This window comes from Notolepis coatsorum, assembly GCF_963971535.1.
Source record: "Notolepis coatsorum genome assembly, chromosome: 9".
Taxonomy (NCBI): Eukaryota; Metazoa; Chordata; class Actinopteri; order Aulopiformes; family Paralepididae; genus Notolepis; species Notolepis coatsorum.
In genome coordinates this window covers 14,841,556-14,861,049 of record NC_140173.1, presented here as the reverse complement: position 1 = coordinate 14,861,049, position 19,494 = coordinate 14,841,556, and the positions used below count along the sequence as shown (strand labels likewise).

Below are 19,494 nucleotides of genomic sequence, written 5' to 3'. Positions count from 1 at the left end.
TGACATCGATCTCCAAAATAAGAAAAAAAATAAAATGTGGGGCCTCTAGTGACGAGGGGCATCCAAAAAAGTTTAAAATAAAAGTTAAAAAAAAATAAACAAATATTTGGGGCCTCTAGTGACGAGGGGCCTCCAAAAAAATAAAAAATTAAAGTTAAAAAAAAATTAAAAAAGATGTGGGGCCTCTTGTGACGAGGGGCCTCCAAAAGGCCTCTATAGTGACGAGTGGCCTCAAACAATAAACAATTTAAGTAAAAAATAAAAAAAATAAAAATGTTGGGGCCTCCAAAATAAATAAATAAAATTGTTTTTTTAATAATTTCTTTTATTTTTATTTATTTTTATTTTTTTTGAGGCCCCTCATCACTAGAGGCCCACGGGCCGCGGCCCGGTCGGCCGGGTCGTTAATCCGGCCCTGTATACAGGTAATAATCAGTGTTTCTACACTCCTCATTGCTGAGATTCACCCGCTTGCTGTAAAAGACTCCAGATAAAACCCACAGCTCGTACTGAAGGAGTAGGACTAGCTTTAGACAAACACAAGAAGGAATAGTGATCAAACAGTGACTTCAATCAGCTGCTGACTGAATCTAAGTAAGTTTACAACTAAAGTTAAAGTAAACTTTAGGGAGCTTTCCAGAGGAGGGAGTGTTACTGAGTGACAAAATGGTGCTCTGCAGTCTGCACGGTGAGAAGCTCAAGCTCTTCTGTCTGGATGACCACCAGCCCATCTGTGTGGTGTGTCAGTCCTCCAAAAACCACAAGAGCCATGACTGCTGCCCCATAGATGAAGCTTCGGAGGATCACAAGGTATGGCAAAATCATTATTATATTAATTTATTCAATCTTTAATTATACAATAAATACACAGAGTAATTATACTAATTTACAGTTTTGTCACGTTGTTAACTCTTTCTTTGCCACGTTTGGAATGGGATATGGCTATGTGCTGCCACGCATTAAAGTCACTCACCTTGTTTGCAGGGCTATAACTATATTCTATTTTATAGCTATGGATGCAATACTATGGCCCATTTGACATCGAGTATCTATCGTTCAAGATGTGAAAAAGAAATAATTTTTCCATCCATACATTCCCGTTTTATACCGTGGTGAATATAAGTATGGTTTTAGAGCGGTTTAGGGTAATTCCTGCGGGAGGCTAGTAATAGCCAACGACGTATATATTATACTTAATCCATTGGCATTTTGTCCCACGCTACAATAAAAAATTCAAATGCATATGATCGGTATATAATGTTCCATCGTGAATTCATGAAAGGGGGGGGGTCGTTTCTGATTAATTGATTGTCAATAACGGCATTTTTTAGTACAACAACGTACGCTGATCAGGGCGATGGCTATGAAAACAAGGCACAATCAAGCTGAAATTGACGTTAAATTGCTCTTACCTGTGGCCGGTGGGATTCCAAAAAGAATATTCCAATTATTTGATTGCCATCTGGTAGATCGTATGTCCATTTGGCCCACGACATAACCCACCCAGCAGGCACGTGCACACATAGAGCCCAAGGGGTGCTTGAGCACCTGCCCTTTTGAAAAATAAAATCATAAAAAAGTGCCAAAAAAAATATATATATAAATAAGATTTATTTTAAAAAAATTTACCATTACGCATATAGAATGCCCTTCCAACTGAAAAATGTCAGGATAGAATCAAAACATTAGGTAAAGAGAGATAGATGCCCCATATTCCATTGCAGTTTGCACGGCCTCCTCAGCGTGCCTCTCCGCGGACCTATATATTTTATGCATAGTGTGGGTGGTGATGATGATGATGATGATAGAAACCGCTGTGGCGCATACAGTTGAATGCTGGTATTACACTCATTGAGGTACATGAAGAAGTCAAGTCCGATGGGATTTGGGAATCTCAAATACAAATCGGGATTGGAATAAAAAATGCATTTATATTAAACAATACAACAACAATACACACACACACACACACACACACAGACACAGTCTACGTGCGTAATGAATGAACAGTAGGCTTATATTATTCTAATGACTTGTTTTATTAGGAGATCACAGATACTGCACTGCCCTATAGTAGTCATACTGTAGTTATACTAAAGTACAGTACAGTACACATCTTAGCATGAGGCCACCACAGAGTTGTTGGTTGACATCGACCTGCATTAACCTCTTAACAGGCGCCCCCAAAATTGGCAATTTTTTATTTATTTTTTTAATCTCCCCCCCCCCTCCTTTTTCCGATTTTTCTCCCATCCCACTGTTAGTCGTTATGCCAATTCCCAACCCCCTTCCTGGTTGTTGCGCACCCCCCCCCCCCCCCCCTACTGTTGGTCCGGGAGGCCGGAGACTGTCACATGCTTTCCTCCGACACATGTGCAGCCAGCCGGCAGCCAGCCTGGCCGCGCAGATTCTCACCGGGAGAGTGTAACGTGTGGAAGGTCACACTACCTCCCTCCAGATCCTACCCTCGCTGTGCAGGCGCCCCGACCGAACTGTAGGGGTCGCTGTCCACAACGCCCACGACCCACCCACGGCTTCCCTCCCCCTAACTCAGCCAAACGAGTGTCGTAAATTAATTGAATAAAAAATGTACGGTACAGTAAGATTAGGTTCTTAAGGAGAAATATATTCACAGCTGTTAAAGAGGAAATACGCTCGCTAGTCAAAAATAGGCAGTGCAGGGGTAAGCGGTAGAGAATGGAACCTTTTAGGGTGAGATTACAATCTCTCCACACCCAACACAGTAAAAAGTCAGTAACGTCATAAAACCTGCCCCTCCGGACACAGGAAGGAGGGGTTTTGTGTATTATTAGGGTCAAAGCGGACAGACCATTGTGAGAAGAGCCCCCTTTTTCAGAAAACCTTCTGTCAGGAAGGAGATAAAGGTTGTTAAAGATAATAAGCACCAACAGGCACCTCATATAACTTAGAAAAGACAGTGAAGACAGGATGCGGTTGATTGAGTTAGACCAGGGGTTCCCAAACTTTTCAGGCCGGGGCCCAGAAAATAAGGCGTCAGAGAGCCGCGGCCCAATGCACATCGTCTGGCCTTTTTTTTTTTTTTTTTTTCCAGGCGACCGATTATTTAAGCCAAATATCACTTCAATCCTATTAAGTTAGTTCAAGTTAGTTATTCATTTATATGTGCTATTTATGAGAGGGCTAACTTGTTGCAAAATAATAATGATAATAATAATAGCCTCATTAAAATACTATTGTTGCTTCGGTTGTTTTCAGCGTTTTATGTGCATAATCTGTTATTTAGTTTGAAATGTTCGTTGAAATAAGTAGATTTTTCGTTTTTGTTTATTTATTAAGTTAATATAAAACCATATAGTCACATTTTAGAATACAATATAATAGAATTTTAGAATACAACTAGAAACACTGTCCTGGCCTGCTTCTAAGTTCAGTGACCTGACAAAAAAAATAAAAAAATAAAAATAAAAAATAATGTTTTTTTTTTATTTATTTTTTTTTTATTTATTTTTTATCATCTCGCGGCCCATCCGTGGCTGCTCGCGGCCCACGTTTGGGTCGCGACCCCGACTTTGGGAACCACTGAGTTAGACAACCTGGGGCTGGGGAGAAAATAGAAAGGGGCAGCTGGGGAGAACATACATTAAGCATTTACAACTGAGCAAAAAGCTAAAACTCCAAACGAAAGAGTTATTAATTAAAAGATAAATGTAGGGAAAAACAGCAAGAAAACGCAAGCAACATAGTACCAAGGATGAGACGAATTGGACACTGATGAAGGCATAAAGTATCATTAATGATATAAAACAAATTTGGTAATAACACTCTAAAGCAAAGTGAACGAAACAACCATACTCAATTAGTTGGTATATTAAACAACAGTATTGCCTTTCTCCTGATGCATTGCTTCTTAAATAAAACACTATTGTTTTCTCTTAAGAATTCATTCTATCAACCTAACCTAATCAGTACACTGCATAGTATTGTATATTAAATGGTAACTCAGTTACGTCTAGTCTGCCTCGAACATTGTACATATGTCTATACTGAACACTGTGACCACATTTTCTACTTCTAAATTACATGCTATACAATGTTATTTGATACTATCTTGTCTAGCACAGTCTCTGGAGAGTAACAGTAAGAAGCATTTATGTATGAAAGTATTCTGTACTTCTGTATGACAACTCTTAAAGAAAACTTGAAAACTAACAGTAGTAATGTGGTTACAAAGCTGAGAATATGGAAAAATGTATAGATAGCAGAATGTATTCTATGTATGAAAATGCTTCATGTGATAGAAAGTGAAAATGTTGAACTGTACTGCCACAAAAGATTATAATCAAACTAGTTTTGATTTCTATTCAGAAAACGGCCCAGGCCAAAAATAGGCTGTCTCCACAGAGACAGCCAACACAGGGCGTTAATCCAATCAGGAGAATGCTGGAGTCTTTGGAATGTGACATCACATCCCAGAGACTCGATTACTGGGGGATGGGTCTTGAGTCCTATATATACAACAGATCAGGGACATTGAAAAGGGGAAGCGCTGAGACGAAAAACTACACCAGCGGAGACGGAGAAGGAAAAGCAGCTTGAGACTCGGACCTGAACCCCTCCAGCGCTGAACGAGAACAGAGACGCCACCAACCGAGGAGACTCTTCTGACGAGCGGTTAATAGATAGAAATAATTGATGCTGTAAACCTGATTAATTAAGCTGTTGGATATTCCAATAAAGCAACGGTCAGACCGTTTTCACCAGTAGCGCTGACTCCGTCTCCAAATCCTTGAATGAACTTTTGAAACGTGTGACTATCACAAGCAGAGTGAAGGTAGCTGTCCACTATACAACTTGAGACTAATAGCTACATAGAATCTATTGAAAATACACGTTACGAGTTAGTATAGCGATCAGCCCGAGCCAAGGCAATGCTGACTCTCCGGGAGTCGAGATGGCAGCCTCTTGCATTGGTGACGAGCACAATTAGTTTTCGTTTTTTGAGGACCAAACCAAAATACTATACTTTATACTTATACCACATGCATGAGCCTGGTCTCTTTTGAAAGATGACATTCTGAAGTTTCTGATACAATAAGGAAAACTCACCTTTAGTGCTAATGAAATACCGTCTTTATACCGTCTTGTTGCACGCTCCTGGCCACCTGCCGCAGCTCACACACACACACACACACACACACACACACACACAGACACACACACACATACACACACACACACACACACACACACACACACACACACACACACACACACACACACACACACACACACACACACACACACACACACACACACACACACACACAACATAGGTCTGAACTTGAGTTGTAGAAAAACTTGTTACTCATGTTTTTCTGTAGTAGTTAGTAGTCCAGAAGTAGTATTTCCGCAGAACTTCGTATGGCTTAAAGAACTCCCGAGATCCATAGCCTGAAGCCGTATTTAGTACATGTCCAAATTTCATAAAGATCCGTTCAGAAATGAGTGATTAGGAGTGATTTTGGTAAACTGTGTACAAAAGAAAAGCTCAGTTTTCTCATAGACTTCAATTCATTCTGCGTTTTTTCTCTTCCTGTTTTCGCTTGTGAGTTTTTCACCTAGATCCCTGACTCGTACATCCCCAGATGGGGTATCCTTGGAAAGCCACACTCATTGGCTACAACCCTGTCCAATAATTTTCGAGATCGCCAAATGATTGACGGAACTAGACCCCCAAGAGTCAGGAGTGGTATTTGCGCAATACTGTGTACATTGCGTAAGCCTCAAATATCGGCATGTAACTCGAGAACCGCTGAACGGATTTTGTCATCTGAAAGGGCTATCGACGTTCGAATTCGATATATATATATTGTATTGCAAAATATGCACACCCGAGCCACTAGTGGTCGCCAAAGTGCCGGTAGGAAAATCATCCTAAAAAGGGCCCACATGTGGGCCCCCCCGCTTGCTAGTAAACTGGCATGAGAAATGTAGGAAATCCCAATCCCAAAATCGTCCCGAAAGTGTCTTAAGTGGAGCTAGGACAAAGAAAATGTCTGATCTTTTGTCTTAAGTCTGTTGGTGAATGAGACCCAATGTCAGTGTGGGAGTCGATGTCGGTATGTGGGAGTCCAGGGTGGCCTGGGTTGCAGTCCGTGTGTTGAAACCGGTGCTGTAGCTCATTCATTCATTTGATTTTGTTTCATACATGGGGGTACAGTTCATCTTTGCACAATATCACCAACATCTCTCTTTTTTTTTTTAACATGATACACCCATGGCCGAAAAGGAGCAGGATGAAGAAAACTTATGTTTCCTGCCCCCTTCCAAACTTCATATTTATTTTAACATAATGGTCAGCTCAAGTGCACCTTACAGCTTCATACCATATAATAATAATATAATAATAATCATTACCATAATTATGATAACAATAATAATAATAATAATGATAATATGACCATGAATAATAATAACAATAATAACAGTAATAATAATAACAATAATAATATTGCTAGATACCAATACAAAAATAAATAAAAAAAAACCTGCGTCACGAGCCTCAGATGCATGGAAAAGAGGAAAAAACTAAAAATAAATAAAATGAGATACAGAGAAATGTATACCTGCTGTTCATATGTTCTCATTGTTCTGTCTTTTTAAGTTGGAAAATATTTTTACAGTACTTCAACTCATTATAAAGATAATTCCAGAGTTTGACTCCCACCACTGATATACACATCAGTTACGTCTATTCTGCATCGAACATTGTACATATGTCTATACTGAACACTGTGACCTAATTTTCTACTTCTAAATTACATGCTATACTATGTTATTTGATACTATCTTGTCTAGCACAGTCTCTGGAGCTTAACAGTAAGAAGCATTTTGTATGAAAGTATTCTGTACTTCTGTATGACAACTATTAAAGAAACTTGAACTTGAACTTGAAACTCTAACGCATTACTTTTTAAATTCAGTAACGCTGTTACCGTTACTAAATGGTTTGTTAGTTCATTACTGCGTTCTTTTTATGTAGATTCATAGCGAGCGTCCTCCTGACTCCTGTTTGATTTCGCCTGCGTTTGTTTTGTTTACTATAGAGAGCGTCTATTACTTTCCGTAGCCGCATTTCTGGCGGACGCTCTCTGATTGGCCACTGACTGACGTTCTCTGACGTTCTCTGACCAGAGAGCGTCAGTCAGTGGCCACTGGCCAATCAGAGAGTGTCCGCCAGAAATGCGGCTAAGGAAAGTAATAGACGCTCTCTAGAAATCAAAACAAACGCAGGCGAAATCAAACAGGAGTCAGGAGGACGCTCGCTATGAATCTACATAAAAAGAACGCAGTAACGAACTAACAAACCATTTAGCAACTACTTGGAGAGATAATTAATATACAACATGGAAACGAGATAAAGAACATGTTTGAGGGGCTGCTGGAGTCAGCTGGACTAACGTTACATCTCGACCACCGCAGACTTTGGTGAGTGCAATGTGTTCACTGAAACTCAAGTTGATCAACGGATTTTGACTGTACGAAATCTGCCAGGGAATCTCATAATACTAATCAAACAATATAAATATAGTCCTTTCATGCACAATTGATATCCTAACTATTCTAACGTTGCAATGCTTTGATTGATATCTTAAACAACGTTGCAAGATGGTTATAATGAAACGCTCCGGCGACATGAATGAATGAATGAATGAATGAAAACTTTATTTAACAGATTGCAGAATGGGTACAATACAGTACGGCTCAATACACACAATTGTTAAGGGGATGCAGACCTGAAAAAGACGTGTGTCTTGTTTCCATCAGGGTCCCCCATTTTCAATTCATATAGACATTTATGACATACACAACATACATGACATTTATGGCATAGGGACATATATGTATTTAGTACTGATACATTTGTGACATAAACGGTATTCAAATATATAGTACTGTTACCCCTAGATCCTGACAGAGTATATACATATGATGGGGTGTACATTATGTATGTATGTACATTAGGAGGGGGTGGGTGGGTGCAGGGGTGTAGCTCCAGATTCTGGGCCCCATGAAAGAATGTATTTGTAGGCCCCCAGTGAATGCGAGCGCGCGTAAGCGTGCAAGCGGATTTTTTTTTGGCAATTATTTTATTGATGAAAAACGCATAATATGGTTTTTACCTATACATTCGGATCAGCAGTTCAGCACCTGCACTGTTGGTGGGTGAGCCTAGTAAAGGATGTCGCATTGCGTTCATCTTCAATGAATGGACCAATAGTCTACCAAAGCCCCCCCTCTCTCTCTATATATCTCACTCACACACACACACACACACACACACACACACACACACACACACACACACACACACACACACACACACACACACACACACACACACACACACACACACACACACACACACACACACACACACACACACACACACACACACACACACACACACACACACACACTTCAGAAACAAACATAGTATCAATGAGAGCATCAGTAACCTGAGTGATGTCTAGTAAAAAAAAAAAAAAAAAAAAAAAAAAAATTGGGCCCCCCCCCCCCAGTGCTGGGCCCTTGGAATCATCCTAAGCTACCCCCCCCCCAGCTACGCCCCTGCGTGGGTGGGAGAGAAATATCCATACGGCGGGGAGGGAATATATACATGCGGTGGGGAGGAGACTGTCTAGGCTGTTCCTTCAACCGGCGCATTTCTTATTATATCGGGACTCGGGACAACATTTGTTTGTGTCAGATTTGTGTTTGTATCTAGACCACATTGCTTAGCAGAGTTCAGTGATGTGAATGGAAACTGTCAAGTTGATCAACCGATTTTGAGTATCTGGGGCATGGGACTCGGGAGCAATTTTATTTATTTTTTTAAATAACTTAGTTACTTTTCACAGTAACTCATTACTTTTGGGTGTAAGTAACTAGTAAAGTAACGAAGTTACTTTGAAATGAAGTAACTAGTAAAGTAACTGAGTTACTATTTTTCAGTAACTAGCACAACAATCCTCAGGGGGGAGACTTGCATCTTTCAAGTGAAATGTATAATGAATGAATTAATTCCATTGCAGAAGAAGCTCCAGGCTCCACTGAAGACCTTACGCGACAAGCTACAGGTCTTTAAAGAAGTCACACAAACATGCGACAGCACAGCAAAACACTTAAAGGTACAAATATTCAGTATTAATGATAAATTATTTACTGTAAGGTTGTAGCTGCACTCAACCTGCACACAGTAAAAATAAGTGACCTATTGTACATTTGTAGTCCATTGTGGGAGAGACATGATTTTTAACCCCATAATATCCAGGTCCAGGCCCTGCACACAGAGAAGCAGATTAAGGAGGAGTTTAAGAAGCTTCGCCAGTTTCTTCACGAGGAAGAGGAGGCCAGGGTAGCTGCATTGAAGGAGGAAGAGGAGCAGAAGAGTCAGACAATAAAGAAGAAGTTTGAGGGGCTGGGCAGAGAGATGTCAACCCTTTCAGACACAATCAGAGTCGTAGAGCAGGACCTGAGAGCTGAAGACATCTCCTTTCTGCAGGTCAGGACTGGTCTCTCTTCAGTTCATAGGGAATGATCCTGAGGATGTTTAGTAGTGTTTAACTTGATCTGTCTTTACCTCGAGGGAAGAGGGCTGGGATCCGTAACAGGCTGAGATCCAGACGCCACCGTACACCACTGCCCAGTATATTGCTAGCCAATGTACAATCAATTGACAATAAACTGGATGACATCCGAGCAAGGATTCAATATCAAAGAGACGTTAGGGACTGCAACGTCCTCTGCTTCACCGAGACGTGGTTGACGCCGGACGTCCCAGACCACGCAATTCAACCGGCTGATCACTTCTTTATCCATCGCAAGGATCGGACATCAGCAGAGTCCGGTAAACAACGTGGAGGAGGTATTGCCTTCATGTTTAACAAAAATTGGAGTGATCCAACTAACGTGAAGGAATTATCCAACCACTGCTCCCCAGAACTGGAATATATAACCATCAAGTGTCGTCCTTTCTTCCTCCCGAGGGAGTTAACGGCGATCGTCCTGGTCGGAGTGTATATTCCACCGCAAGCCAGCAACAAGGTTGCGCTCTCCAGACTACACGACGAGGTAAATAGAATCCAAGTGGCGAATGTTAACGCCGCCATTTTAGTTCTGGGAGATTTCAATAGCGCCAATCTGAGAAAGGTATTGCCTGACTTCTATCAGCATGTGACTTGCAACACCAGAGGCGGTAACATCCTAGATCACTGTTACACGCAATTTAAAGGTGGCTACAAGGCTCATTCTGATAGTGGCTTTGGTAAGTCAGATCACGCATCCATCTTTCTTTCACCAAAGTACAGACAGAGAATTAAAAGTACTCCCGTAGTCTCGCGAGAGGTGCAGAAATGGGATGTGACGTCAGAGGAGACGATCCGGTCAGTGTTTCACCACACAGACTGGAATGTGTTCCGCGACACAGATAACATTAATGTCTACACGGAGACAGTGCTGGACTATGTTTGTACTAGGGTGAAAGAAACAATCCCCACTACCAAAATGAAAGTTTACCCAAATCAAAAACCCTGGGTAGACAAATCCGTCCGTGAAGCTCTGAGAGAGCGCACCAAAGCATACAACGACGGCCTAGAGGCAGGCAACATGAATGACCACAAGGTGGCGCGATACAACGTAAGGAGGACAGTGTCAGAGGCCAAACGACGCTACAGGGATAAAATTGAACTCCAGTTTGAACAAGCTGACTCTAGAGCTATGTGGCAGGGTCTCAAAACGATGACAGACTACAAAGGCGCCTCCCTCAAACTGAACAGTGACATCTCCTTAGCAAATGACCTCAATACCTTCTATGCGAGGTTTGATGCTGGTAATAACAACACCAGCTCACAAGCCTCGGCAATGGGGGGGGGGGGGGGTCGGCTGCTGATGGAGGCGCAGTGTTCAGGGTAACAGAGCATGAGGTGAGGCGGACCTTTAAAAAAGTGAATATCAGGAAGGCAGCAGGTCCAGACGGCATCCCCGGCCGCGTCCTAAAAGTCTGTGCCGACCAACTGGCCCCAGTATTCACTGACATATTTAACCTGTCCTTAGAACAGGCTGTCATCCCCACCTGCCTGAAGAAGTCCACTATTATCCCTGTACCCAAAAAATCCAAGCCTGCTTGCCTCAACGACTACCGCCCTGTAGCTCTCACCTCCATAGCCATGAAGTGCTTTGAGAAGCTAGTAAAGGGCTACATCTGCTCCTCCCTCCCCATCAACATGGACCCCCTGCAATTTGCATACCGCCCCAACAGGTCCACGGAGGACGCCATATCCCATGTGCTGCACACAGCAGCATCACACCTGGACAAGAGGCAGGGGAACTATGTGAGAATGCTATTCATCGACTACAGCTCGGCATTCAATACCATAGTCCCCTCCATACTCATAGCCAAGCTCAGGGACCTGGGCTTGGGCTATGACCTCTGCCAGTGGGTCTTGGACTTCCTGACTGGCAGACCCCAGGTGGTGAGAGCAGGCAACTGCACCTCCTCATCCATCACCCTCAACATAGGGGCCCCCCAGGGCTGTGTTCTGAGTCCCCTCCTCTACTCCCTGTACACACACGACTGTGTGGCTCAGCGGAGTAGCAATACAATCGTCAAATTTGCTGACGACACAGTGGTGGTGGGCCTGATCTCTGCCAACGACGAGAGGGCCTACCTGGAAGAGGTCAAGGTCCTGGCGGGATGGTGCCAGGAAAACAGCCTCTCCCTGAACGTCAGCAAAACAAAGGAGATGATTGTGGACTTCAGGAGGTCGGGGGTCAAGGACTACAGCCCCCTCAGCATCGACGGGGCACCGGTTGAGAGAGTCAACAGCTTTAAGTACCTCGGAGCCTACATATCCGAGGACTTGACATGGACCACACACATTAACAGTGTTGTGAAGAAGGCACGACAACGCCTCTACTTCCTCAGGCGCCTAAGGAAGTTCCAAGTCAGCCAGAAGATCCTTAAGAACTTCTACTCATGTACAATAGAGAGCATCTTGACCGGCAACATCACCTCCTGGTTTGGGAATAGCACTGCACAAGACCAAAGCAGACTACAAAGAGTGACACGTTCAGCCGAACGCACAATTGGAGGGGGGCTCCCCACCCTCCAGAACATTTACTACAAGCGTTGCAAGGGCAAGGCTAAGAGAATCATTAAAGACTCCAGTCACCCGAACAACTGCCTCTTTGAACTGCTGCGGTCAGGCAAGCGATACAGGAGTCTCAAGGCGAGCACAGAAAGACTCAGAAGAAGCTTCTATCCCCAGGCCATCAGGCTGCTAAACGAACAATGAATGAACACTACACAACAACAACCACCAAACGCACATAGCACACACATCCACACGCACACACTCACTTTAAACAAACACACTGTAGCACCCACTCCACACACTTATAGCACACACCCACTTTAAACAAACACACTGTAGCACCCACTCCCCACACTTTATATTTATGGATGAAGGATTGCACTACAACTCGTACACCTTACTGTAAATTGTACCTAAAATTGTACCTCATCCCATTTCTGCTTTGCACTAGATAGTACTGTACATTAGTACACTGCATAGTATTGTGTTGTATATTATATGGTAACTCAGAACATTGTACATATGTCTATACCGAACACTGTGACCTCATTTTCTTCTTCTAAATTCATGCTATATTATGTTATTATGTTATTTGATACTATCTTGTCTAGCACAGTCTCTGGAGCGTAACAGTAAGAAGCATTTTGTATGAAAGTATTCTGTACTTCTGTATGACAACTATTAAAGAACTTGAACTCCATAGAACTACAAGACCACATTGAACAGGTAAGTGATTTATCTCTCTCTCTTTTTCCCCCTCTCTCTGTCTCTTTTTCTCTCTGTCTCTTTTTCTCTCTCTGTCTCTTTTTCTCTCTCTCTCTCTTTCTCGCTCTCATCTCTATCTCTCTCTTTCTTTCTCTCAATTTTTCTCTCTCTTTCTATCTTTCTCTTTCTTTCTCTCCTCACTATTTCTCTCTCTCTCTTTGTCTTTCTCTCTATTTTCTCTCTGACTCTCTATTTTGCTCTCTCTCTGACTCTCTCTTTTGCTCTCTCTCTCTCTCTCTCTCTCTCTCTCTCTCTCTCTCTCTGAGCGCATGTGTGAGTGTTGAGCAAGCATGAAGTGAGTGGGTCCAACAGTCCAACTAACTTAGTTTTTTCCATCTATCTCTATCTTCATTAGTTTATTAGCGCGCTGTCTTCTGTGGTTCAGTTTGGTAGCAGAGTTGACAGCTGTTGCCGTGTGACATGCTGTAAAATAATGTCGGTTTATTCTTTTTTAATGATTTATTTTAGCATTTGTACAGCTTTTTCTGGCCACGCAGGACCGACAGAGGAGAGAGGGAGAACGGGAGGAGAAGCACATGCGGCAAATGGTCACCGGGTGTGTGAAGCGAACCCGGGACGACCGCTTCGCGACTCGTGAAATGTCGGTTTATAAGTGTTGGCGTGTCGGTAGAGGAGGTAGGTTGGCCTCATTGTTGGAGAGGTTGTAGGGTTTGATAGTGTTAAATCTATCTCTCTGTTGGAGGTTGTAGGGTTTGATAGTGTTAATTCTATCTCTCTGTTGGAGGTTGTAGGGTTTGATAGTGTTAATTATATCTCTCTGTTGGAGGTTGTAGGGTTTGATAGTGTTAATTATATTTCTCTGTTGGAGGTTGTAGGGTTTGATAGTGTTAATTATATCTCTCTGTTGGAGGTTGTAGGGTTTGATAGTGTTAATTATATCTCTCTGTTGGAGGTTGTAGGGTTTGATAGTGTTAAATCTCTGTTGAACGTGACTTATTTATCTCTCCAGTGCTCTACGCTAACTTCTTTCCCAAGGATCACATGTGCTCCTAAATGAAATAATTTAGGAGCACACAAAGACATTTAGGAGCACAGTGAAAAATGTTCAAGTAACACAGAGTTTATTAACAAACTATTTATTACATGGGAGTCGATGTCAACATGGGAGTCCAGGGCGCGTCTATTTTTTTACCAAACGGTTTGTGCGTTTTGCTAATCTGATTGGCCACGCACGTTTCTGGTCATGTAACATGTGCGCCCAATCGCATGACGAGCAGTGTCTTAGCGCATTTCCACGTCGAACAGCCTGCAAACGACCTAACGCCTAGTTTATCACTGGTTAAGCTTAGGCGACTCTTTCGCAGTTGGTTAAGGTTAAAGTTTTGCACAATATCACCAACATATATATATTTTTTTAACATGATACACCCATGGTCGAAAAGGAGCAGGTTGAAGAAAACGTATGTTTCCTGCCCCCTTCCAAACTTAACGGTCAGCTCAAGAGTTTATTAACAAACTATTTATTACATGCATATTATACTGTGTGTGCGTGCGTGTGCATACTAAGGGACAAACATCTGTGCAATAGCCTATACCACCAAAATCACCCATGCCTACTAGACGCAAAGGATATCGGTTGTCCAGCTGCTTTTGTATGTTGTAGTGTTGTCACAATAGCAACATTTTGACTTCGATACCGATAGGAAAGGAAATGGAATATATTATTAGATGACAGAACATGGACAATACTTTATACAATTCTTTAATTATAATTTCAATGAATATTTTGACGCTGTTGAAATATAAATAATAGAAGAAATAATAAAATGATTCTGTTACAGCTGCTGAGCTATATACTATAGCTAATGTCCATCAATATCCTCCTTTTGAATGAAATAGTTTCAGGAATCAGGATTGTTAGCAGAGAGAGAGAGAGAGAGGGAGAGAGAGAGAGAGAGAGAGAGAGAGAGAGAGAGAGAGAGAGAGAGAGAGAGAGAGAGAGAGAGAGAGAGAGAGAGAGAGAGAGAGAGAGAGAGAGAGAGAGAGAGAGAGACTCAGCCCCCCTTGCCTCACTATTGGATGCCTGAGCGTTCCCAGGGATAGCTTAGTTAGTGTTAGCAAGTTGGCTTAGTTAGCGTCAGCGGCTAACATTAGTTAAGGTTTTTTTGTCACAGAGCTGTCAAACGCAGGGAATGAATAGCTAGATGGCATAGCTTCTCAAATTGAAGGTCCGCGCTGCTCTGTGTCTATTATGAAATGACAATTGCACGTTGACACGCCCACTACGCAAAGCTATTACTGTGCTCCTGAATGATTTTTCCGGTTCGCACAAATCAGCACAGCCCTGCTCTCGCTCTCGCTCTCTCTTTCTCATCTCTCTCTCATCTCTCTCTCTCTCTCGCTCTCTCTCTCTCTCTCTCTCTCTCTCTCTCTCTCTCTCTCTCTCTCTCTCTCTCTTTCTCTCTCCCTCTCTCTCTCTCTCTCTCTCTCTCTCTCTCTCTCTCTCTCTCTCTCTCTCTCTCTCTCTCTCTCTATCTTTGTCTTTCTCTCTCTTTTTTCTCTCTCTGACTCTCTCTCTGACTCTCTTTTGCTCTCTCTCTCTCTCTTTTCTATCTGACTCACATTTGCTCTCTCTCTGACTCACTTTTGCTCTCTCTCTCTGACTCTCTTTTGCTCTCTCTCTCTCTCTCTCTCTCTCTCTCTCTCTCTCTCTCTCTCTCTCTCTCTCTCTCTCTCTCTCTCTCTCTCTCTCTTTTTGCTCTCTCTCTCTCTCTCTCTCTCTCTCTCTGACTCTCTCTTTTGCTCTCTCTGACTCTCTATTTTGCTCTCTGTTTCTCTCTCTATAATAATAATAATAATAATAATACATTTTATTGGAGGCGCCTTTCAAAACACCCAAGGTCACCTTACAGGGCATAAAAACAGAACAGTCAAGAGTAAAACAATGATCTTGGCAAAAGTTTCAGTGGAGTTAAAAACAAGACAAACAATGTAAACGTATGAAATATAAAACAGTGGCACACAGGGTGCAGTTATAGTGAGTATGCAAGGCAGTTAAAAGACAAGATTAAGAAAATAATAAGATAAACAACAAGAAGTATAAAAAACAGTGAAGTTAAAATAACAGACAAACAAACAGCAGGGGGTATTGGGCAGTGATGGAGGTTATAGTGAATATGCGAGTTTGAACAGATGGGTTTTCAATTGTGATCTGAATGATGAGAGTGAGTCTGACTGTCGGATGTGTGGAGGCAGGGAGTTCCAGAGTCTGGGAGCCGAGCAGCTGAACGCTCGGGCACCCATGGTACTGAGGCGTGAGCTGGGGATGGATAAGAGTCCAGTAGAGGATGAGTGGAGGGTGCGGGAGGGGGTGTATTCCTGGAGGAGGTCAGTGATGTAGGTGGGGGCTAGATTGTGGAGGGCTTTGAAGGTGAGTAAGAGGTTTTTGAAATCAATCCGGTAGTGCACAGGGAGCCAGTGTAGTTGAATGAGGACGGGGGTGATGTGGTGGGATGAGTTTGTGCGGGTGATAATCCTAGCAGCAGAGTTTTGGATGATTTGGAGTCTGTTGATGAGTTTGGTGGGAAGGCCGGTGAGGAGAGCTTTACAGTAATCGATCCGGGATGTGACAAATGAGTGGACCAGGGTTTCTGTATTTCATTGGGACAGGGATGGGCGGAGTCTGGAAATATTACGGAGGTGAAAGAAGGCAGACCGCGTGGTGTATTTGATGTGTGGTGCAAAGGAGAGGGAACCGTCCAGAATGACACAGAGGCTTTTTTTTTTATTTAAAAAAGAAAATTGATCTTTTCCCCCCTCCTTTTTCCTCTGATTTTCTCCCATCCCAATGTTAGTCGTTATGCCAATTCCCAATCCCCTTCCTGGTCGCTGCGCACTTACCCCCCACAGTCGGTCTGGGAGAGTGGAGGCTATCACGTGCTTCCTCCGACATACGTCTAGCCAATCAACCGCTTCTTTTCATCTGGCAGCGTGGACTCTCACTGAGAGGGTGTAACGTGTGGAAGGATCACACTGCCCCCCTTAGATCCTATCCGCGCTGAGCAGGCGCCCCGACCGAACTGTAGGAGTCGCTGTTTACAACGACCCGGACCCACCCCGCCAGCTTTCCCACCCTCTAATACAGCCAATTGTATTAGTGTGAACGGCCAGCCAAGCTGGTGACAACGCCAGAGCTGTGAGCTGGATTCGAACAGGCGAATCCAGCGTCTCCGGTGTTGGTGACGAACGCAATCTCCGCTACGCCACCTGACCGCCTATGACACAGAGGCTTTTGACTTGGGGGGAGAAGGGTACAGGGAAGCCGTCGATGGTGACGTTTGGAACTGGGGTGTTTTGTGATTTGGTGAGGGTGGATTTGGAGCCGATGAGCAGGGCCTCGGTTTTGCTGCCATTTAATTTCAGGAAGTTTCTGCTCATCCAGCTCCTAATGTCCTCAACGCAGGTGGTGAGGGAGGTGGGGGGAAGGGCAGTGGTGGGTGTGGAGGAGATGTGTGTGTCGTCTGCATAGCAGTGGAAGTGGACCCCATGGTAACGGAGGATTGTGCCCAGGGGAAGGAGATAGATGGTGAATAGGGGGTCTTGAGTTGAACAAACTGTTGTCTGTCAGTGAGGTATGATGTAAACCAGGAGAGTGCGACACCAGTGATCCCAGTGCCAGCCAGGCGGTCCAGGAGTAGTGGATGGGAGATGGTGTCGAATGCCGCACTGAGGTTGAGGAGGATGAGGATGGTGAGAAGTCCAGAGTCAGCTGCACGGAGGAGGTCGTTGGTAATTTTGACAACGGCTGATTCGGTACTGTGTTGTGGGCGGAAACCGGATTGAAAGGGTTTGTGGAGATTGTTTGTGTCGAGGTGGGATTGCAGCTGTGCGGCAACCACCCTCTCAAGGGTTTTTGAGATGAAGGGAAGGTTGGAGATGGGCCTATAATGATTTAAGTCGGCTGGGTCAGCACCAGGTTTTTTGAGGATGGGGGTGATTGCAGCCAGTTTGAGAGTGGGGGGTACGATTCCAGAGGCGAGGGATGAATTTATTATGTCCGTGATCATGGGTGAGATTGATGGCAGGCAGGCAGGCTTTGACGAGGGTGGTGGGAAGAGGATCGAGCTGACAGGTGGTGGTTTTGGCTTTACGGATGAGCTCTGAGATGGTGTATTCTGATGCTGGGGTGAAGTTGGAGAGGGAGCTGATAAAGTGATGGCCGGTGGTGATCATCCAGGGTGGATCACACTCTCTATTTTGCTCTCTGTTTCTCTCTCTATCTGACTTTCTCTCTTTCTCACTCTCTCTGACTCTCTCTCTCTCTCACTCTCTCTCTGACTCTCTATCTCTCTCTCTCTGACTCTGACTCTCTCTTTTAAATATGCCTCTTGGATGAATGGCACTGTTGTAATTTTTCTGGATGATGTGACTGAAGTTGAGAGGATAGTGTAAATGGTGTAATTCGTGATTCGTGGTAAAAAAGAAAAAAAGAAAATGTCTGCTCTGTGACAGAGGACCGACTTTATTTGTTGAATTGGTGTATTTTATTTTTTGTGTAAAGTATGTAGCCTATGTCTGCATGTATCTATGTATTTATTGTGTGGAAATGATTGTATTAGATACATGATGGAGAATAGATATAATAGTTATTTGTATGGAAATCAATATCTCTCTCTTCTCTGCGGCTCTGACGCTCACAGCAGGACTGACTCTTGAATGTTCTTCCAGAGCTCAGTTCAACCTGCCTCGTCCACAGCTGGTCTCAGGAGCGCTGATAGACGAGACCAAACACCTGGGCAACCTGACCTTCAGAGTCTGGGAGAAGATGAAGGAGAGGGTCAAGTTCACTCCTGTCACTCTGGACCCAAACACTGCATCACCCCGGCTCTCTATATCTAATGATCTGACCAGTGTGAGACGCCCAGACACACAGCAGCAGCTCCCTGACAACCCAGAGAGGAACAGGTATAACATTGTTCTGGGTTCTGAGAGCTTCAGCTCAGAAAAAAAAAAAAAAAAAAAAAAAATCTAACCCCGACTAACCTTAATGTCATGCACTTGTCCTAATAAACTAACCTACACTGTAACACGCAACACTTTGATGAACATTGTTACTCAGCTGATAGAGTTATACCCTTCTTGCTGTCTTGTCGCACAGAACTTGTAAGTCGCTTTGGATAAAAGCGTCAGCTAAATGACTAAATGTAAATGTAAATGTAAACACAGCTGGGAGGTGGAGGTGGGAGACCATCCTGACTGGGCTACTATAGGTGTAGCTAAAGAGTCATTTGACAACAAGAGAGATGAGCTAGTGACATTACCACAACATGGTATCTGGGCTATAGGTTATATGAGTGGTAAGTACTTTAGTCTGGGCAAGACCCCCACAGTGAAGAGGAGCCTCCGGAGGGTCAGAGTACAGCTGGACTACGACGGGGGGAAGCTGTCCTTCTACGACCCTGAAGACATGACTCACATCTACACTTATGAACACACCTTCACTGAGAAACTCTACCCATTCTTCAATATAGGACGGGCTGGTGATGCCAAACACCCTGATATAAACATCTGCCAATCAGAGCTGTCTCTCTCCGTGTGTGATGGATCACGGCTTACGTTGGTTTCATTTTAG

At 43.5% G+C, this 19,494-nt stretch overlaps 1 protein-coding gene across 1 annotated transcript; it reads left to right on the top strand.

Annotated features, from left to right (window-relative positions):
- Positions 1 to 666: 666 nt before the first annotated feature.
- On the top strand, positions 667 to 19,494 carry LOC311234552 (E3 ubiquitin-protein ligase TRIM35-like; the record flags this gene model as incomplete). Its single annotated transcript, XM_084321801.1, has 4 exons — positions 667 to 810; positions 9,317 to 9,547; positions 18,619 to 18,859; positions 19,208 to 19,494. The coding sequence occupies 4 exons, from the start codon at positions 667 to 669 to the stop codon at positions 19,492 to 19,494; spliced, it is 903 nt and encodes a 300-aa protein (XP_084177927.1).